The 23,216-nt window shown below is 43.1% G+C and overlaps 1 protein-coding gene across 1 annotated transcript in view; it reads right to left on the reverse strand.

Moving 5' to 3' along the window:
- Nucleotides 1-23,216, reverse strand: part of LOC130478872 (zinc finger protein 420-like) — a 41,453-nt gene that overhangs the window by 16,634 nt on the left and 1,603 nt on the right. The window contains exons 2-9 of the mRNA XM_056851116.1: nucleotides 20,434-20,563; nucleotides 18,839-18,968; nucleotides 15,300-15,472; nucleotides 4,670-4,736; nucleotides 4,136-4,236; nucleotides 2,935-3,781; nucleotides 2,361-2,678; nucleotides 1,624-2,277 (exon numbers count right to left, since the gene is read on the reverse strand). Coding sequence (XP_056707094.1) covers nucleotides 1,624-2,277; nucleotides 2,361-2,678; nucleotides 2,935-3,781; nucleotides 4,136-4,236; nucleotides 4,670-4,736; nucleotides 15,300-15,472; nucleotides 18,839-18,968; nucleotides 20,434-20,563 — 2,420 coding nt within the window. The remainder of the gene's footprint in view (nucleotides 1-1,623; nucleotides 2,278-2,360; nucleotides 2,679-2,934; nucleotides 3,782-4,135; nucleotides 4,237-4,669; nucleotides 4,737-15,299; nucleotides 15,473-18,838; nucleotides 18,969-20,433; nucleotides 20,564-23,216) is intronic.

Below are 23,216 nucleotides of genomic sequence, written 5' to 3' on the forward strand. Positions count from 1 at the left end.
TAAAATTATTGAACTTACACAGAGTGTACATATACTGGCAAGGACTATTAAAGAGCCTAACAGTATTCTAATGCATATCAAAAACTAGTTGTTTGTTAGAATAAATCAGAATTCAAATAAGCCAAAAGGGTCCCTATATCTTACCAAGCAGGGGTGCTACAATCTCTGACTGCTGAGCTTCAGTCCAAGGAAAACTGATTTGGTATTCACAAACATGCATAGTTATAGAAAAAGCTCATCTATCTGATCAATCTCTGAACTCACTTATCACAATCATGCGACTCCTCCTAGGTATCTGGTTGGCTATTGTGATAAGCATAATCAGCACAAACACATCTGTTCACTTTAACAAACAATGAGCACATTTCTGAAAAAGCTAGGTAGAAGGCCATAAGCTATTGCATCAAAATAACTTTCCCAGCTAAAATACTTTATCAGCTAAAATACTTTCTCAGGCCTAGAAACTACAAGCAAAGGATGACATAACTAACAGGTGTCTCCTTGGACTGGGGAAGAGATCATTGCTACTGTGACATGGGTTTGGACCATTAACTCACACCCTTAAAGCCAAAAAGGCTTTATTGACAGAAAAATAAGAAAAAGGTTTAGAAATACAAGTTGCATATCTGTAGCAATAAAGCAGCACAAAAACAAGAAAGCTAACTATCTAAATACTTAGCAGATCTTACATAGCCAGATGTTACTTGAGGCATGAGGTATTTAGAGCATCATACAATTTCTTTCTGGCAGCATCTCGGCAAGGAGGATGGAGAGGATAAAAAAAGGAGAAGGAATCGGAAATGACTAACTTCTGAATAGCCAGTTCTTATGGAAAAGCTGACTGCAAACAGGTGACTTCCAACTACCTCTCACTGGGCTGCCTCCTCCGAAACTTCTGGCTGCCATGCACCTTGCAACCCCCTCCCAGACAGACATCCCAAGGAAGGAGCAGATCACCCCCTCCCAGACAGAAGTTTCCAGCTGAACTGAATAAACTAATTAGCCAGGCTTGAGAATTGTCCTTGGGAAGAAGTTTACAGATAAGATACCTGCAAGAGAAAAACAGTTAGGCCTCTGGTGGAAAAGTACAGGCAAAAATGGATTCTGTCTTGACTGTCAGCCGAGGATAGGACTTGCAATAATGGGTTTAAATTTCAGGTGGAAAGGAACCATCTGGATATAAAGAAAATGTTTTTACAGTAAGAGTTCTTCAACAGTGGAATAGGCTACCTAGGGAGTTGGTGAGCTCCCCTTCACTGGAAGTCTTCAAACAGTGGCTGAACAATCACTGGTCAGGGATGCTCTAAGTGAATCCTGCATTGAGCAAGGGGTTGTACTAGATGGTCTGCATGGCCCCTTCCAACTCTTAAGATTCTGTAATTCTGTGAATTTATTTAAAAACCTACTTTGTCTTCAGTAGCCTTTCATCAAACTTTAGTAGTTTTGGTGAATCCTACAGTCTTACACAGCATTTTTCCACACTCCAGGCATTTATATGGCTTCTCCCCTGTGTGAGCCCTGTGATGTTTAGTTAGGTGGGTACTCCAAGAGAAGCACTTTCCACACTCTAGACATTTATATGGCTTCTCCCATGTGAACCGTGATGTTTAGTTAGGGCGCTACTCCAAGAGAAGCACTTTCCACACTCCAGGCATTTATATGGCTTCTCCCCTGTGTGAACCCTTTGATGTTGAGTTAGGTCGCCTTTCTGAGAAAAGCACTTTCCACACACCTGGCAGTTATATGGCTTCTCCCCTGTGTGAAGCCTTTGATGCGTAGTTAGTGAGCCATTCTGAGAGAAGGATTTTCCACACTCCATGCATTTATATGGCTTCTCCCTCGTGCGAACTCTTTGATGTCGAGTTAGGTGGGTACTCCGAAGGAAGCACTTTCCACACTCCAAGCATTTATATAGTTTCTGCCCTGTGTGAGCCCTTTGATGTTGAGTTAGATGGGTACTCCAAGAGAAGCACTTTTCACACTCTAGACATTTATATGGCTTCTCCTCTGTGTGAACCCTTTGATGTTGAGTTAGGTCACCTTTCTGAGAGAAGCACTTTCCACACTCCAGGCATTTATATGGCTTCTCCTCTGTGTGTACCCTTTGATGTTGAGTTAGGTCGCCTTTCTGAGAAAAGCACTTTCCACACGCCTGGCAGTTATATGGCTTCTCCCCTGTGTGAAGTCTTTGATGCGTAGTTAGTGAGCCATTCTGAGAGAAGGATTTTCCACAATCCAGGCATTTATATGGCTTCTCCCCCGTGTGAACTCTTTGATGTACAGTTAGTTGGCCATTCTGAGAGAAGCACTTTCCACAACCTGGCATTGATATGGCTTCTCCCCTGTGTGAACTCTTTGATGTACAGTTAGTTTGCCTTTCCAAGAGAAGCACTTTCCACACACCTGGCATTTATATGGCTTCTCCCCTGTGTGAGCCCTTTGATGTATAGTTAGGGGGCTACTCTGAGAAAAGCACTTTCCACACACCAGGCATTTAAATGGCTTCTCCCCTGTGTGAACCCTCTGATGTTGAGTTAGGTCGCTACTCCAAGAGAAGAACTTTCCACACTGTAGACATTTATATGGCTTCTCCCCCGTGTGAACTCTTTGATGTCGAGTTAGGTGGGTACTGCGAAGGAAGCACTTTCCACACTCCAAGCATTTATATGGTTTCTGCCCTGTGTGAGCCCTTTGATGTCGAGTTAGATGGGTACTCCAAGAGAAGCACTTTTCACACTCTGGACATTTATATGGCTTCTCCTCTGTGTGAACCCTTTGGTGTTGAGTTAGGTCGCCTTTCTGAGAGAAGCACTTTCCACACTCCAGGTATTAGGGCTTCTCCCCTCTGTGATCCCTTTGATGTTGAGTTAGCTGGCTAGTTTGAGAGAAGCACTTTCCACACTCCAGGCATTTAAATGGCTTCTCCCCCGTGACTCCTGTGATGATTAGTTAGGGCACTACTATAAGAGAAGCACTTTCCACACTCCAGGCATTTATACGGCTTCTCCCCTGTGTGAACCCTTTGATGTTGAGTTAGGGCACTACTATAAGAGAAGCACTTTCCACACTCCAGGCATTTATATGGCTTCTCCCCTGTGTGAACCCTTTGATGTTGAGTTAGGGCACTACTATAAGAGAAGCACTTTCCACACTCCAGGCATTTATATGGCTTCTCCCCTGTGTGAACCCTTTGATGTTGAGTTAGGTGGCCATTCTGAGAAAAGCTCTCTCCACACACCTGGCATTTATATGGCTTCTCCCCTGTGTGGACCCTTTGATGTCGAGTTAAGTGGGTACTGAGAGAGAAGCACTTTCCACACACCTGGCATTTATATGGCTTCTCCCTTGTGTGAGCCCTTTGATGTTGAGTTAGGCTGGTACTCCAAGAGAAGCACTTTCCACACACCTGGCATTTATATGGCTTCTCCCCTGTGTGAACCCTGTGATGTTGAGTTAGCTGGCCACTCTGAGAGAAGCACTTTCCACACTCGAGGCATTTATATGGCTTCTCCTCTGTGTGAACCCTTTGATGTTTAGTTAGGCTGTCATTGCAAGAGAAGTACTTTTTACACTCCAGGCATTTATATGGTTTCTCCCCTGCGTGAACCCTTTGATGTCGAGTTAGGTGGGTACTGTAAGAGAAGCACTTTCCACACTCCAGGCACATATATGGCTTCTCCCCTCTGTGAAGTCGATGATGTTTAGTTAGGTCGCCATTCCTATGGAAGTACTTTCCACACTCGAGGCATTGATAGGGCTTCTCCCCTCTGTGAACCCTTTGATGTTTAGTTAGGTTACCATTTTGAGAGAAGCACTTTCCACTCTCCAGACACTTATCTGGCTTCTTCCTTGTATATATCCTTTCATCTCTTGTTAGTGCACTACTGTAACGGAAGCTCTTTCCACATTCCAAGCATACATGTGTTTTCCAGCGTGTTGTACCGTTCTGATACGTTTTAACACCACATTGGCAGCTGAACCTTGTCTCTTTCATGGCACCCTTATGCCTTGTCTTTCTCTTCTTCATTTCTTCTTGGGCTGAGACCTCTGGTTGTTTTCTGCTCTGAAAGCCAGCCAATTTCTTCCTCTGCTTCTCTTTTGCTTTCCTTTTCCTTCTGCACCCTCGCCTTGGTACGGCTTGATCCCCAGATTTCGCTTCCTCATGCAGATCTCCATCTTTTCCCGCGACCACCCTTGAAGATTCCTTCTCCCTCACCATCTCCTTCCCTTCTGTAACTGCAAAAGAGAGACAGAAATATAAAAAGAATAAAATGTAGCAATATCAGTTAGCAGGTACAGTTTTTTTGTCTTCATGTAGGACTGGCTGCTTGCTCTTGCTCAACAGCACCCACACTGCAAAATCCAATGTGATGGATGACTTTGGGTCAGTCACATCCAGTGCCCAATGTCAGCCCTCCTACCCTCCCCGGGCCTCCCTAAAACCCCCACCACCACACTCACTGAACGGCCATGGTGGGGAGGAAGCAGTAAGCCTAGGGGCTTCCAGGCAAGGAGGAATACTGGGTTAACCCAGCAAGGCCTGAGGCTCTTTTCAGACTATGAAAAGGTCTCTTGGGGCCCAAGACCCAACCCTCAGGAGAGGCAGGGCTCGCGGGGGACGCAGCCCTGGCAATGCAGCCAGGGGGGGCTGTAGAGCAGGCACCCTCACATGGAATTGCTGCGACAATGGGCAGGAAGAGCAAGGGAATGTACATGCTGGATTTAGAGGGAGAGGACTAGGGGGATAAAGGGGGCAGTTGCCGGATGGCCGAAGAGGAAAATAGCTGGAAGGGTCTGAGGCATTTGTCTGGACTCTGCAGCCTGGGGGAAAACAAGTCCTTTGATTGAGGAGTCTTACCCCATTCTGAGGCCTGGCAACTGCTCCTGACCACGGCAGAAAAAAATCTGAACACACTGGAAAAAACTCACAGTGGGGTGCAACATGGCTCAGTTCTGGGGGAAAGAGTGGAGGACAAGTCCAAGTAGCATTATTCCTAACGACGTAACTGGACTGAAGCCAAAAGGACGTTCACTTGTTGACATAAATGGATGCAAAAGCAAAGTCCAAAGCTGTTCGAAACAGATAATAGGAACATGGAAGATGAGAAGCATGAATCAAGGTAAGCTTGATATCGTAAAACGAGAAATGGAACATTTAAACATTTCAATCCTGAGAGTGAGTAAACTAAAGTCGACTGGATTAGGACATTTTCAGTCAGAAAATTACAAAGTGTTTCACTTGTGAAATGACAAAAACAGAAGAAACTGAGCTGCTTTAACAGTGAAGCAAGATGTAGCACAAGTGGTCAGGGGCTGTGAATGCAACATCTGACTGAATCATATCAATCACACTTCAGGAGAAGCCTAGCAACATCACCATCATTCAAAGTAATGCCCAAATACAGATGATGATGAGGAAGAGACGGGAAGCTTTTATGCAAGTGTCCAGGAAGAAACTGATCTCACACCTGAATAAGATGTGCTGATAATCACAGGTGACTGGAATGCAAAAGTAGGAAACAAAGCAGAATCAAATATCGTTGGCAGATTTGGGCTAGGAGCATGAAATGAAGCAGGAGAGCGAACATTGTATATATGGACATCACTGGATGGCCAATATAGAAATAGATGACATAACTGTAAGAAGATGGAGAAGCTATTTTCTATCTGCTAGAATAAGACCAGGAGCGAACTGTGGTACAGACCATGAATTGTTAATTTCAAAAATTAGAATAAACCTGAAGAAAAATACCAAAACATTCATAATGCCAAAATACAATGTCAGCAACATTCCTGAATAGTTTAAAGACCAGGTAAAGAACAGATTTGCATTACTAAATTCAAGTGAATGAGAACCGCAAGAACTATGGGTTAAAACAAGAGATATTATCAAGGAAGAATGCACCGACACTATTCCTATAGCACAAAAGAAATGAAAAGCCTTGATGGATGACTGAGAAAACTCTTAAAATTGCTAAAGAGAGAAGAGAATCAAAAGTAAAAGGAGACAAAAACAGAATCAAAAGTTTAAATGGAGTGTTTCAGTGACACGCACGTAGAGACAAAGAAAACTATTATAATAACCAATGTCATGAAAGAGAAGAGAAAAACCTAAAAGGAAGAACAAGAGATCTGTTCTACAAGATCCAAGAAATCAAAGGGAAATCTAAAGCTGAAAGATCAACATGGAAATACATTAACTGGACAAAATAAAGAAAAAGTGGAAACAATACACTGACGAACTATACAGAAGAAATGAGGAGCGGGGCGTCAAGCTATGTAGAAGACGTCTAATTGCTACTCTCTGCACCAATCTTCTTAAAAATCGCTGCAGTTAAATCCTAGTTAAGCCAAAAATATCCTAAAAGCTCTGGGAAAATCGGGGGGGGGGGCAGAAACAGGAAAAGCAACCTGAGATCGCCGGATTTGAAGCCTTTTCTGCGTAGAGGACCTTCAGAGCTTCTGGAGTTCCTAGGCAGCCAGGCAGGCAAAATGGCCGCCGAACAAGTTAAGCTGGAAGAAAAGTGCGACGGACAAGCTCCAGAAGCCTTGGAAAATCAAATAACGACTGCCCTTCGCCAACTTGAGCACAAAATCGTAAGTAGGATGGAAGAATTACTCCAGCCTATTTCTTCTTCTTTTCTAGAGCTGCAAAATAACTTAAAGCAAACAGATAAAACTGCAGAAACAGCATTAGAGCTGGGGATAACTGCTCAAGAAGAGATCAGAGCTCTGCAGTCAAATGAGGTCACCTTGAAAGAAAAAATAATCATTATGGAGAATAAACTGAGTCAAAATAATTTGAAATTTAGAGGCTTCTCCGAGAAGGTGGAACAATCCGAACCTCTGGAAATATTCATAGCTACTTGGTTAGCTAATATATTCAACTTGGAGGACGGGGTTGCTCCCTATATTACTCAAGCATATAGATCAGGCCCCATTCCTAAACCAGACTCATCATTAAGGAGAGACATTATAGTGAAAATACCAGACAACAGAACTAAAAACAAGATTTACAACGAGGCCACAGCTAATGGTTTTCTTCTTTTTAAACAGTTGAAAATCAAAGTTTTTCCAGATCTTGCACCGGAATCCCTTGCTAAAAGAAGAATCCTGAAACCCATCACATCCTCTCTTTCAGCAGCATCTACAAGATACAAATGGCTGCCTAATTCAAATATTTTGGTACAAAAAAATGGCCATACCTTCACAGCTGAAGACCTGGACTCAGGATACAAACTCCTTCAAGACTTACAGATAGATATAAAGGAAACCTTGAATGAAGATCTGGCGAAAACTCAACCAACTAAAGGCTCCACAGAACTGAATAAGCATTTCTCTCTCACACACAAAAAATGACAACAAAACCCGACTTCCTGTAGAGCGTTTGGTCCGAGCGCCATTGTTTCCTGGGGGCTCCCAGGAGACACCAAGAGTCGTTTAGATTTGGAGTGCAAAAAGCACACCAACTCGGTCCTAAATAGTGGATCGGGAAGCAGGAAATTCCCCTGCAGCCTTCAAGAGCGGTTTGGACTCCCATATTCTCTGAGAGAGCTTTTATTAAGCCTCTCGGAGATTTGGAAGCTGTCCCCGCCAGCACATAGGGGCTACCATTGCCACGGACGACTCTTTGGATTTAGGCTTTGACCTCCTCTATATATTAACATCAAAGAATCTATGAAAAGAACAAGAAGCCTCACCTTTGGAAGTCAGAGTGCGTAAAAAGACACTTTTTGCCTTTATCTTGATTGAGAAGACCTGAATGACGTTAAAAACACCTACGAAAACCGGCGACTCCCTGCCCAGCGTAACGAGTCTTTTTAAATAAACAAATGCCATTAAATAAACCGACTAAGAACTTATCAACTTGATCAGTGAGTAGACGCAATAAAAGGGACTTTTGAATGACTTTACAACTACCAATTAAATGCTTTGAGGGGAGGGAGGGAGACGAAAACCTTCCCCCCCCCCACTTCCGGCTCTCTTTGATTCAATCAGTCCAGCCACGTCGCCTCTTAAGACCGGAAGATAATAAGAAGGGCTTTGTTACCATCGAAAAGACAGGGCAGATTGGAAGACTTGAAGTGAATCTCCCCGGTGTAACCATCAAATCGTTCCTACCACTTAACCACCGAGAGGAGACGACGCAGGGTCTATGACACTGCAGTTTCCTGTCTACTTTCTTTTCTTTATCTGTGCCGCTTTGAAGCGTAATTGAGGATATCTTGAAAATTACAAAGCCTGCTTCTATATAAGAATACAAGCAGATATGTCAAACAAGAGGATGGAAGAGATGTTACTCAAACAAATGGACATGTTTGCAGTGCAACAAGATTTAGTCTTTGAAAAACAACAAGCGCTCTCACATCAAGTATTTCAGCTAGCTGAGGTGATGAATATCCTATTTAAATTAATTAATGGAAAACTGGACACAATTATTGAGGAGATCCACGATATGAAGACCCAAGATATGACAACAATTATGTCAATGGAAAAAAAAGATTCTACTAAGGAGATGACAATTGAATGCTATGTGGAAATGGTGATAAAATCTGGAAAAAATGACAATGAATTAGAACAATTTATTTTTAAAGAGGTAGCTGCAAGTGACCAGCTGGCAATGAGAGAGAGCAACATGAGAGAATTCAATACCTCTACAATCTACTTGTCTGAGTTACTGCTGACAGGAGGAACATTATTATCCCAAGAAAACACTTCCTGGCAGCCAGCGATGGAGGGAGACATGACGAAGGATTTTACCAAGAAGCTGCTGGAAATTTTAACAAGAAGCCAATGGATACAATCACTGGGATCTTCTTTTACATTTTCAGAGGCCAGAAATGCAGCTACTATACTGAAAAACGGGGGGTGGGGATTGGGAAATAAAGAAGGACTGGCAGATCCCCTCCCAAAACAAGATAATGGCTAAAATGATGCTTATTTTTGGGGTGTAAGGGAGGCACAGTGGATTTACTTTGATGAATTTCTAATGGGAAAATTTGTTTATGTATTGACCTAATCCCTTTATTATAGAATAATAGAATGTTATAATATTATCATCATTGTCTCTATATAACTAGGTAGGACTTGAAATTGCTTACAGAAGTAGTATAGATAGCTTAAAGCAAATCTGTATGAGAGAAAATAAGGATTAGAAATTAAATTGAAATGCAAAAGTGTTAACCAGTAGAATTAGTGACTGAAGAAGATGCGGGGAAGTCATATATAGCAGATAGCATTGAATACTATAGATAACATATTCTCAGTAATAGCAATGAGGTTTTTTTTGTTACAAGTAGTTACAACTGAATATATTGTTGAGATATGTTTATTTTTGTTGAACTGTAGAAAATAATAAAAATAATTTTAAAAAAATGACAACAAAACCCCAGACTGTTGAGCATATTTAAAACATAATTTGCGAGTTTTGCATATTTTAACAAGCTTATCTGGTGCAGTTTAGGGTAGCTTGATCTTCTCCCTCCTTATTATAACCCCTCCGGCTACAGGTGTTATTATTGACCCTGTATTTTATTAGGCTAGATATAGAATTAAGTGCTTTCTATTGTTAAATATCAAGGGTGAGTTTATTACACCTATTCAACTTGTGTGTGTGTATGTTTGGGTATAGCCTTTTCCGGAGGGGCCTAGTTTAGTTTAGTTTAATAAATATATTGAAATTTAGATAAGTTTATAAAGTAATAGAGTTATAATTTTGTAAGTTGTTATTGATGTTGCACAAAATAATCTCCCTCAACTGTAGAGGTTTAAATAATCTGATCAAGGCCAAGGTATTCAGTCTGTGATTCTAAAAGAACATCCTGATATAGTTTTCCTTCAGAAAACTCACTTAAAAAATTCTTAAACACAACCATTCCAATCAAAGAGACAGGCTGAGACATTATATGCTTATGGTACAGTACATCCAAATCAAGAGGAGTTGCCATCTTAATTTCCAGTAATATTAATTTTACCCAATAAAAAACTAGTAAAGACTATAATGGCAGGTATATCTTTGTTTCAGGCTTATTAAATGGCATTAAAATTACTTTGGCATCAGTATATGTCCCAAACACCAATCAAACTCAATTTATTGAGAATGTTCTTATGACATTAGAAAACTTCAAAGAGGGAGAAGTTATTATGGGAGCAGATTTCAATATTATTAACAATCCTCATTTAGATAGGTCTAAAATCACAAATAAAAAACATAGTTCCCCATCTGAGCTGGTAAACAATACATCAAAATTAGTCATAACACTTCAAAAATTTGATATGATTGATTTGTGAAGAGTCCACAATCCTAATTGCAGAGATTACACTTATTATTCCTCACAATTTGAGACATACACTAGAATCGATTATATTTTGATTTAAAATCAACTCAACAAAGATAGGACTTAAGTTATGGATTGATCACCACTGGGTTGAAACCACAATACAAAATTCCAAAACCAATATAAAAAATTACAATTGGTCTATCAACAGAAATTTACTGACAGACGGCTCTATTGCAAAAGAAATTGAACTTGAAATAAAAAATTATCTAGACCTCAATTGGAATTGTGGAGTAGCTCTGCCAATAAGTTGGGACACCTTTAAAGCTGTATGGAGGGGAAAATTTATTGCCATGGCCTCAGCAGTTAAAAAGAAAAAAAAATCAGATTAGACAAAACATCACAACTACTATTATTAATCTAGAACATCTTCATAAGCAAACGGGAAGTAAATCTATTTATAAAAAATTATTAACAGAAAGGAAAAAACTCAAACTCTTGGAATCCTCCCAAATTCAAAAAAACATTATTTATGAAGCAGCGCTATTGGCATTCTGGCCCTAAATCATTAAAAAATTTGGCCTGGAGAACTCGACAGAAATTAAAAAAAGATTGGTGAGTTCCATCAAGGATGAAAAGGGCCATACCCATACTGATTCTAACTCTATTATAAAATTATTACACACCTTCTATTCAAAATTATACTCTTCCCAAAAACCAAACACTCAACAAATTGAGAACTATCTAAATACAATAGATTATACCAATCGCTTATCAGTTTACCACCAAAAACTTTTAGATCAACCCATAACCCCCCAAGAAGTTTTAGATACTATTAAAAAAAATAAAAAATTAACAAGGCGCCTGGAATTGAAGGCTTTCCATTAGAATTTTACAAAAAAATTTCTCATTTACTCGCTTCTCCTTTTACAGAAATTTGTAATATGGTAATGGAAAGGGCAATAACTCCCTCCTCCTGGTCGGAATCTGCCACAATTTTAATACCAAAGCAAGGTAAAGATCTCTCAAATCCATCCTCATACAGGCCCATTTCTCTTCTAAACCAAGATTCAAAAATTTTTGCATCGGCCAGACTGAACAAGTTTATAGGAAACTATATCAATACAATAAGGCTTCATTCCCCATAGGCAGTTAAGAAACAATATCAGGAAAACCTCGAATATCATTAAATATAGCAAAAGCTTGAAAACTGATTCGGTCATAATTTCTTTAGATATTAAAAAAGCGTTTGACTCGGTAGAAACTAATTACTGAATTCTTTTATTAGAGAAAATGCAATTTGGGCCAAAATTTAGGCAAGCAATCAAAGCAAGCTACACACATCCCACTACTAAAATAAAAGTTAATGGCTTGACTTCAGAATCAATCAGACTATACAGAGGAACCAGACAAGGGTGCCCCTTGTCTCCACTATTGGTCACATTAGCAATTGAGCCCCTTGCCCATCACATTAGAACTAATTCAAAAATTGAAGGTATTTTTTAGCCAATTTTACCTTCAATTTACCTGGCTAAAAAATTCGATTCTATTAGAGAATCCTAAAATATTAGAATTAGAGGGGTTTAATTTACGCTTCGGGTGGCACACATATTTATGGTATAAAAAGGAGAAAGTAAATAAATAATTTAATTTCCATATTATTAGAGTTGGTCTACTTCAAACTTGGAAGAAATATAAAGGATTTTTAGAATGTAAAACCCCTGGTTGGATTAACCCTGTAGCTTTTATGAAGAGAGGTGTACAACTAAATTTGGATATCGATATTTATAGAGAACTCATACTACTAAATCAAGGATACGATCCCAAAATTCCCAAGATTAGAATCCAGCTCATACAAACTCTTATTTCTATAGCAAAATAACAATAGCATCACAATGGAGAAACAAAAATCCTCCAACAGTTTCTATGTGGCTGAATCGTATTAAAGACTTCCTGATTATGGAAAAAATATCGGAAAAAGTACAGCAAATGGAAAACCCCAACCACGAGTCACTTTTCTTAGAAACATGGTTTCCAATCATAGAAAAATTTGATGTGTTGGCTTTTCCCGATTTTAAATACCTGTTTTAACTACTCAATACGCTCCAATGGGTAAAGGTTTAACCTACTATTCTTACAGTCATTACCTCTTGATCCAACTCATCATAATGTGTGATGTTAAATAGTTACGAATTGTAATTGTTTGTTTGTATGAGACAAAAAAAGCACCACAAATTTAAAAAAAACTATACAGAAGAAATAGAAGGATGACAGATTCCTACAATTAAGAATCTTTGGAAGAAGAACCTGCAGTTTTAGAAAGTTAAGTGAAAGCTGCACCGAGAGCGTTTGGGAGAAACAAAACAGCAGGAGCAGACGGGAAGTCAATAGAGCTATTCCAAGCCACAGAAATGGAGTCCCTCAAAGTCTTGTCAAGAATATGCCAACAAACATGGCAAACAAAATAATGGCCTACAGACTGGAAACGGTCAATTTACATTCCAGTTCCAAAAAAAGGAAACGTCAAAGAGTGCAGCCACTGACGGACCATCACATTAATTTTTTATGCCAGTAAAGTGATGATCAAAATCTTACAACAATTACCATACATGGAATGAGAAATGCCTGGTGTTCAACCTGGATTCTGAAAAGGAAGAGGCACTACTAGAGCACTTGTGTTTCATAGATTACAGCAAAGTTTTTGACTGTGTTGATCATGAAAAACCATGGCTGGCTTTAAAGGAAATGGGTGTGCCACATCATCTGATTGTTTCGATGTGCAACTTGTACTCTGGACAAGAGGCTACTGTTAGCACAGAATATGGAGAACAAGAATGGTTTCCAATTGGCTAAGGTGTCAGACAAGGATGTATTTTATCTCCCTATATCATAAGGAACGATGGATTAGATTTAAATGAAGGTGGAGTGAAAACTGGGGGAGGAACATTAACAATTTGAGATATGGAAACGACCACTGGTGAAAGTTAAAGCAGAAAGTGCCAAAGCAAGAGAACAGCTGACCTTCAAGAACTTTCAGGGGAAGGAAGGGAGGAGGGTTCCTGTCTGGGGCAGGGGGGGGGGAGCAAAGGAGGCCAGAGTTCTCCTCCCTGTTCTTCCAAGCTTCCAGAGATATATTCCCTGACATACAGAACAGCATTCAAATTTATAGTGCTTTCCTTTTCTGGCACTGTAACATCCCCAGGGGCAGGAGTTCCATTCCTTACTCTGGGGCAAAGACAATGGTCTCCTGAAATTCAAGAGTGCCAAAGGAGGATGCCATCCCTTCCCTTCTCTTCCGTGCTCATAATAAAAGGGAAAAGATCCTTACCCAGAGAAGTGACGGTTGCATAATTTTCCTCCATAACTTCCCAGAAGAGTTTTCTTTGGCCTGAATCCAGCAGAGCCCATTCCTCCTCTGTGAAGAACATGGCTACCTCTTCAAAGGACACTGCAGATCTCTGAAAGAGGAAAATATGGCCCAGTTCATCATCAGTTCCTGACCTTGAGCATCCAAAAAAGGAAGGAGAACCCCATCAGCCGCTGAATAAATAAAAAGAATTCAATACATCAAATCTACAGCAAGGAAAATTGCATTATTTTTTTTCAGCCTCTGACAGTTATAATGTATTGGAAGTATCCAAGAAATACAAACTCAGACAATTGCAAAGAACTGTGCTTCTCTCGGTCAAGTCAAATTAAAATTTAAAAACAATTATAATGGAACGTAAAGCCGACATTGTACCATCTTGAACAATTCACCCCAGAAATACATGGAAACTGTGTCTCCATGAGAAGGTTTCTGCTTTAAGCATTTTTGTCTGCAGAGGTGTTCTGTGTTACTCTAAAGCTTGTCTCCAGCTCTGTAAACAAAAATGGACCTAATTAAAGTCAACATGTCTTTTTTTTAAACTCTTTAAGTTTATTTTATAATAACGACAACAACAACAAAATAAAAATATAACAGTAGGTTAAACATCGTACAGTTGATATGATTCAATACTCAGTTCTAATATATGTTCCAATATAGTACATTGGTGCTTTTTACAGAAATCAAAGCACTTAGCAGCAACATGTCTTTTGTTCCATTTTTTTCCTAACACACCCAAAGCATATCCACCCACGGGCATACGATTGATGGGGCCTCACAGGTGAGGGATGTAGGGCACAGAACATCCAGCACCCACCTGCCGCCTCGGGGTCCTTCCCAGAGACCTGTGCCTTGTGCAATGACTGCAGTTTGTACAACGTGTGCTTGAACTGCAAGTAAGCTCCTGTATGATCTCAAAACAGATTCTGGATTTCAAATAAAAGGCAAAGAGAAACCACTACATTGAGGGGTGGGGGAATTATTCGTATGCAGAGTACTAAAACAAAAGTTCGTTTTATTATTCCTGGCCCCCACGAGCTCCAGAAAATCCCTCTGATATTTTGCAGTGGAAGTGACGGTTTACTCCCGAGAAGCCAGGAAGGTGGCAGCAGCACAGGTTAGTTCCCCTCCTTCTCACACACAAAACTCTTCAGATCAGCTGGACTGGAGGTTTACAAAAAAAGCTTTGTACTCTTCAGCATGGCGGAGTGGTTAAGAGCAGTGGACTCTGATCCGCAGAACCAGGTTGGTTTCCCCACTCCTCCACATGAAGTGTGCTGGGTGACATTGGGCCAGTCACAGTTCTCTCAGAACTCTCTCAGCCCCACCTACCACAGAAGAGGCCACGTGCACACAGCGGAGTGGTGTGGGCAGGGGGAGGGGGGAGGGGGAGAAGGAAGGGATGGACATCGCGCCCTGAAAGCAATGCCGTGACCCTGAGAAAATGGTCTGCTTCCGCCGTGCCTTTTGGCAGCCAGAAAAAACCAGCTTCCTGAGAAAGCAGCACACGCCCAGACACCCAGCACAGACCTTGCCAGAGAAACATCTCTCTCTGTTCCCCCCTTCCACCTCTTCTACTTCCACTCCCGTTCACATGAAATTTCTCTCCCTCCCCTATTCTTGCCCAAGAGCTGTCGAGGAAACCCCAAACTTACCTTTCCTGCAAAGGTGCAGGAGCCAAATTCTCCCTCCCGCCGGGGGAAACAAGAAAGAAGAGAGGCCCTGGGGAATTCCACATCCCATCTTTTTCCTTCTCCTCCTCCAGGAAAAACCACCCCCTGGGTGAATCTCTCTGGTGCTCGCAAGATTTTCTGGGAAGTGTAGTTCCCTGCAACAGCAAAACAAAGAAAGAATGAAAACTGTTTCAATCTTTTTGGGAATGTGGAAGAGAAAGTTTCATTGTGCGTTTGTCGTTATGCGATTTCATGTGTACATCAATAAATAAATCTCTGTGGTTTTCTTAACCCCCCCTTTTCAGTGACCTCTGCCCCAATGTTTTTGGGAATTGTTGTTATGTGGGGCAGCTTCATATGTACATCAAGAAATAAATCTGTGGTTTTCTTTAAAAAAAAAAAACCTTTTCAGTGACCTCTGTCCTCTTCAGGCTCAATACAAAACTTACCTCACAGCAGAGACCCAAATTCTTCCCACTGGCTACCTTAAGAACATCTTGTCACTGCGGGGAAGGCTTATACCATACGAAAACCAAAAGGAAACAGTGTGGAACCGGAGACACAGTGGGAAATGAGGTGCCCCCCACAAAAGCCATGCCAAACATGGAAGGAATTGCAACTTGGAAAGAATCATAATCCCCACTCCCCACCCCGCTAAGCGCTTCGTGCCGTGGAAGCGACAATTGATGGTGGAAGACAGAACTTGGGTGTCTCAAAACTGGCCACCCGCTTCAGGAGGATGCGACTTGCAGTGCCAAAAAGGAATTGAATCGGACCCTCCTGCCACAGATTAGCTCTACTCCATCCCTCTGTTCTTGGAAATAGATGCAAAAGTTTACTCAGGAGAAGCCAGGAAAGTGCAAGTACCGGAGACAAGTAGGTGGAAAAGATCCACTCTATGAAAAAACACAGGGGGTTTAACCACTTGACTGTCCTGGAATAGCTTGCGTTTGGCAGTCATTGGCATGTCGGACTTGGCCCGTGGAGTTCTGGGTTCGAATCTCAAATCTGCCACTGAGGGTTGCAGCCTGACATTGGACCACTGGGTCTCAGCCGGACCTGTCTCACAGGGTTGTTGTAAAGTGTAATGGAGGAGAGGAATACAACATAAGATGCTTTGTGTCCCCACAGAAGAGAACGGCAGCACAGGCAGGCAGGGTGCAAAATATACCCCCCCCCCGTACAAAACATAGGGAGATTCCCTGAGCTAACAGAGCCAGTGTGATATAGTGGTTAGAGTGTCTGACAAGGATCACAGAGAACCCACTTCAAATACCCAGGACACTTCCTGGTTGCTTCCTGGGTTATCTTGGGCCAGGCGTACACTCTCAGCCAGAACTACCTTGCAGGGTTGTTGTGAGGATAACATGGAGGACAGAAGAACTATTTAAGCTGCTTTTGGTTCCCACTGGAGAATATGAGGTACAAATTATCCAGTTGCGTATTTGTGGCAGGCAAAATTTATCATATAATATTATAAAGATATTTTTTCAAATTGCCTTCTTTTTTTTAGGTTTGCATACTGCTATACAGAGCAACCCTGGCTCTTTATATAGCATGTATTTATCGTATCCTAGTACTGTTTTATTGTCTTATATTGTTTATATTTGATGATCACTGAAGAACATCTGGTCGAAACACATCTGGTCATGCATTTCTGATTTGTCTTATACAGAAATATACTGTATCCATTTTTGCTAATACACAGTTATATATATCGTTTGGTTACATATTTTTGATTGTTTTCGTACTTTAAGTAAAAAGTTATATTTTGTTTCCGTTATTGATAATGTACATATTGTTTCTCTGCAACTTCTTACTCCTTGGTTTTGATTTTTGTTGCAGTTCTTCCATTATCGTTCAATTCACTGCCTACTTAGAACCAAGGGGAATGAATGTGGCCTCCACACCCCACAGGAGAGGAGTCCCGGCTAAAACACTCCACCCACAGAGGCCTGTGAATCCTACCCAATTCCAAGATGCTCTGGGGGGATTTTAGGATTCCAGACACGTGTTCTGTTGAGGCCGCAGTGGAGACGTGGAATGTGGAGCTCCTCAAAGCTATCGACAAGGTTGACCCTCGCTAGGGTTGCTAGGTCCCTCTTAGCAACCGGCGGGAGATTTTGGGGGTGGAGCCTGAGGAGGGTGGGGTTTGGGGAGGGACTTCAATGCCATAGAGTTCAATTGCCAAAGGGGCCATTTTTCTCCAGGTGATCTGATCTCGATCGGCTGGAGATCAGTTGAATTAGCTATCACGTACAAAGCCCATCGTGGCCTTGGCCCCTCTTATTTGCGGGACCGTCTCTCTCCCTCGGCTCCTAGGAGGTCAGGAAGACTCCTGCCTTTCTGCAAGCTATGCAAAACTGAACTATTCACAAGGGCTTTTCTACACAGTCAGTAGGGTTGCACTGCACAAAAAGGCCTTATAAACTTGCTTGGATAAATGGTTGGGGACTGTAGTCTATACTGCTGTATTTAGCTTATTGTGAGTAATTTCCGTACCTCTCCATATGTTATATGAATACTTATGCTATCCTTCAGTTCTTTCTGGTGGTTCCAGACTTCTAAAATCCTAATGCACGGGCTACTGAATGTCCCATTTTTTGTAACTCGACTGGCTCACTCTAACTCTACTGGCTTTTTTTTTTTGTAACTCTACTGGCTATGCATAATCCACCTTGAGACCCTGTGAGAAAGGCGGACTATAAATAATGCAAACAAACAAACAAATAATAGACCTATCCCATGACCACTGCGTCCCGTCTCTTTGAAAATGTTGTAATCTTGTCTCGGGGCGTATCATCCGAGTCCTCTTCCTGGCTTGGTGGTCTATAACAGACCCCAACTATAATATCACTATTATTTCTTATGCCTTTTTTTTTTTACCCTGAGAATCTCAACTAACCTTCCATACTGCCATGATTTTGCCAGCAACCTTCCATCAAGCCAAGCCGATTCCACTCCAAAGGGTGGGGCCTCGGGAGGGCCTCAGGCAAGGGCCTTTCCCAGCCCGGCCAGGAAAAAAAGTGAATGCCCCTTTCTAAACCCTTTTTCAAGTGCCACGGATTGAACCATGGACTTTCAAGTCACAGAAGAGGAGCTCTGCCGCTCAGCAAAGGCCCCTCCTCTGGCCTAGTCAAATCAACAAGGCCATTCCTCGCCTCCTCCCATCAGCCTCTGACACTCAAACCAAAGACTTTGGGAGAGCCACTCCACGTCAAAGTGGAAAGGCCAAAGAAGAAATCATGGGCTGCAAGGATTTGCTAGCAGGAACCTCACAGGATATCGTCTCTCTCTCTCTCAATCAGAGCCCTCCTCATTGACACATTCACAGCATCAATATATTAGCATCAATGCCCTTTACACTCTCTTTATCAGGCACTGTAAGATCCCCAGGTATGGGAGCTCTGTTCTTCCTTCTGCGGCAACCAAAAGTATGTTCTGAAATTCAAGAGGGCCAAAGGAAGATGCCACCTTTCTGTTCTCCTCCATATTCCTGGCAAAAGGGGAAAGATCCTTACCCACAGAGCCCACGGTCTTGTAATTTTCCTCCATAACTTCCCGGTAGAGTTTTCTTTGGCCTGGATCCAGCAGAGCCCATTCCTCCACAGTGAAGAACATGGCCACCTCCTCGAAGGAAACTGGTGATCCCTGAAAGAGGAAAATATGACCCAGTTGATCTTCTTTTCCTGTCTCTGTGCACTGAAGAAAGAAAAATGAAACCCCATCGGCCAGTCAGCTGAGTGAAATATTGCAATACATCAAACTGAGGGCAAGAAAAATTGCATTATTTGTTTTCCAGACTCTGACAGGTATTTATTTTTATTATTTGTAAAAAGAAGAAAAATAACAGACAAGGAGAAAACTCAAAATCTAGCAACTATATAAAAGTATACACAGAGACATATAACAACAGTGGTGGCAGGTCTACCATTAAGTCTCTATAAAACGTTTTGAAATATCTAGAAGAAGGAGGGTTGGTTTTGATACGCAGACTTTCTCTACCACTTAAGGGAGACTCAAACGGGCTTACAATCACCTTCCCTTCCCCTCCCCACAACAGACACACAGTGAGGTAGGTGGGGCTGAGAGAGTTGTGACCAGCCCAAGGTCACCCAGCTGGCTTTGCGTGTAGGAGTGGGGAAACCAACCCGGTTCGCCAGATTAGCCTCCGCCGCTCATGTGGAGGAGTGGGGAATCAAACCCGGTTCTCCAGATCAGAGTCCACTGCTCCAAACCACCGCTCTTAACCACTACACCATGTTGGCTCTCTAAAAATAAAAATAAGTCCATACGCAAGAGTCGTCTATACGCCGTGCATTCAAATACTGATAAAGTACTAAGGTCCTCAAGCCATTGATTTACCAGAGGGGGGCATTTATTTATCACTCCAGTGTTGTAATAATACAACCCCTTTAGCTGCAGCCAGGGCACAGATTCTAATGCAAAATTGATGCAAGTAAAAACTTCCTCGCACAAAAACCCGATGACTGACTGGACACACCGAAAGCCCATTTCCGCTACAGGGGCAGAATATGGCCAAAGGCCTCTTGGGGGGTTTATAGCCTGCGGAGGAGTGGGGGGAAAGGACACTACAAGTGCAGCCAGCCAAGGAGGGGGGGGGCAGCCAAGGAACAGGGCTGCTGGATTAGACCAAGAGTCGGTCTAGGTCGGGGGTCCCCAAGGTGACACCTTTTCTGGGGCCCACCAAATGTTTTTGGGAAGCGGGTGGAGCGAGGAGGGGTGTTTCCTTTCCCTGCCAGGGCTTCTCACTGAGTAGCTGTGCAGATTTTTACAAAACGCTGCTTTGCCGGCAGCTGCCCCCACCCCACAGAAGGATCTCCACGGTGGGGCTGAAGCTCAGCCCTGGCCCCCATTTGGGGGGGGGGTCTGGCTCCGCCTCCTGCTGCTGCGCCCACCCTGCAGTGTCTGAACTCCCCACCGTGTCCGCAGGCTGAAAAGGGTCGGGGGGACCCCCGGGGGGCTGGGGGCTCAGCAGGGAAGAAACGCAGGGCTGGCGCGTTGGGACACAGGAGAGTGGGGGTGGGAACACGACCCCCCCCACGCCCAGATCTTGCCAGGGGAAATCCCCCCACCTCCCCCCCCCAACACTCACCTCCCCCGCAGACCTGCAAGAACCGGATTGTCCCTCCAGCCGGGGGGAAGGAGCGGGGAGAGGAGGAGGAGACCCCCGCAGGGACCCCATGGCGCCCCTCCCCAGGACCCCTTTGTCCCCCTCCACTCTCCTGCACAGAGGACACGTGGGGATTACAGCTGTTGTCCTCGCAAGGCCTTCTGGGAAATGTAGTTCCTGCAACAACCGGGCCCAGGCGGACTCATGGAGGAGGAGCCGAGGGGTGGCCAATCTGGGTGGGGACATTCCAGAGCGGTGGGGGTGGAGCCTGGGAGGGGGCGGGGCTTGGGGAGGGGAGGGTCCGCGGTGGGTGCAAAGCCCTAGAGTCCCGCCCCCCCCCTCCAGAGCAGCCTTTTCCTCCAGGGGAACTGAGCTCTGCAGATCAGCGGCAATTCCCAGAGAGCTCCAGGCCTCCCCTGGAGGTTGGCAACCCTAAACCCAAAGTATTTGGGACCGTGGGAGAAGAGAGGCTGCCTCCTTCCTTCCTCTGGGGCTGGGTGGGGCAGCTCCCTATGGGGGCCACCCCTGCGGGAGAGACCAGCTGCAGAGATGCTGGAAAGGGGGAAGAAGGCTGGGGAGGGGAAAGGGAAACCTTTCCTGCCCGGATGGTCAGGGTTTGTTCTGGCCGGCGCTTTGTTCTCCCGCTGCTAACTCCCCTTTCCCAGGCACTGACACATGTTCAAGGGACTGAGGGTTTTCCCAAGAGAGGGCCAGAAAGATCCCGTATTTCTCTCCCCTACAATGGAAATAAAGCATGCATTAAAATACCATAAAGCAACCAGCATCTCCCAACTTTGCAAACAGTCAGTGCCATCCAGCGGCGCCCAGACGCCATGCTCAGACGTCAGACGGCAACAGAGAGGAGCCTCCGGAGGACTGAGGGGGACCCATAGGGTTGCCAACCTCCAGGTACTATACACTAAGGGGCAGAAATATTGCCAGCTATATTCAAAAGGTAACAGTAAAAAATAGTGAAAGTCCCACATCTGCCACTCTCTTAAAAATTCTTGTTTCCCAGGTGCAGATCAGAGACGTTCATATGCACGTGTTCAGATGTAACCCCACAGCCAGGGACAGGCTGACCATCTTTCCTTGAGACAAAAACAGGACCTTGAGATGGCAAAAACGGGATCGGGGTTATGTAATATTCTGTAATCATGAAAAAGCAAGATGATAAAAAGGTTTTATTACACAAACATATTGAGATATTGTCGAAGGCTTTCACGGTCAGAGTTCGTTGGTTCTAGTAGGTTATCCGGGCTGGGTGACCGTGGTCTTGGTATTTTCTTTCCTGACGTTTCGCCAGCAGCTGTGGCGGGCATCTTCAGAGGAGTAACACTGAAGGACAGTGAAGAGACCCGTCACGAAAGAAAATACCAAGGCCACGGTTACACAGCCCGGATAACCTACAAGAACCAAACATATTGAGCTTCTTCAGTGACAGAACCCATTCAAAAATTTAGGTAGACATTGAGGGAGACTGGCTAAAATCAAATTGAGAAATTTAAAAATAATTCTGTTATTTTATACTGCATACAACATTCCACTATATTTTCGTTGTTTTAGCTAATCACTATATTTCTCAAACCAAGAGCTTAAATAAGATTATTTTAATGCTCCTGAGGCCATGTTTTCTCAATATGTCCCAACTATACATCAATAGGAACAAGACTACATGGATGCCATATTCAGAAAAATAATGTGCAATAGGAAAATATAGGAAATATCCACTCCAGTAAATAAAAATATTTAATTGTAATAAGTTTATATAATTGTACAGCAACATAATAAATATTAATGCACTGCTGGCATCATAACGTATGTGTGTTAAGCGCTGTCGCTTCCGACTCATGGCGACCCTATGGATCAATGTCCTCCAAACTGACAGTCTTGCTCAGATCTTGCAAATTGAGGGCTGTGGCTTCCATTATTGAGTCAATCCATCTCTTGTTGGGTCTTCCTCTTTTCCTGCTGCCCTCAGCTGGAGAGACCAGCTGGAGAGATGCTGAAAAGGGGAAAGAAAACCTTTCCTGCCCAGACGGTCAGGGTTTGTTGTGGCAGGCGCTTTGTACTCCAGATTCGAACTACACTTTTCCAGGCATTGACACATGTTAAAGGGACTGAAAGCTTTTCCAAGTGAGGGCCAGAAATATTCCATATTTCTCTCCCCTCCACTTAACTCATACAATTGAAATAAAGCATGCAGTAAAATAACAAAGTAACCTGCACCTCCCAACTTTGCAAACAGTTCCATCCAGCAGCGAGTTATGCACATGTTTTCCGACCATGAGAAATGAGCTCGCTGCCAGCCCTCGCAATGTCCAGGTCTTCCTATTCCTCTGTTAATCCCACTTTTCCCTCTAACCTGAGCTCAGCCTGGCTGAAGGCTCCATGCAGATGGCAAAGCAGGGGACACAAGAAGATTGATTGCTCTCACAGCCAATCACAAAGCAGCGTATAAAGAGATGGGGATTCAGTTATTTCCTGCTTCCTGGGAGCTCTTTCTGAGCAAAAGAAAGTCTTTTTTAAAACTGAAACTTGAATTTCTCTCTCCCCCCCTTCTTTTTAGGTTGCTCCGGTTTTTGGTTTTTGTTCTTAAAATGTGGCAATTGTGGTTTTTTGGGGGGAGGGGATTGTGAGCACTGAAAAAGAAGGCAATCACAGAGCAGCATTTAAAGGGGCGGAGACTTTATTTGAGTTTGGGAGAGTAGTGGTGCATACATTCCTAATAGGAAAGTGTGAGTCCTGCCAGCAAGGAACCTCAG

The sequence above is a fragment of the Euleptes europaea genome, chromosome 6 (assembly GCF_029931775.1).
Source record: "Euleptes europaea isolate rEulEur1 chromosome 6, rEulEur1.hap1, whole genome shotgun sequence".
NCBI lineage: Eukaryota > Metazoa > Chordata > Lepidosauria > Squamata > Sphaerodactylidae > Euleptes > Euleptes europaea.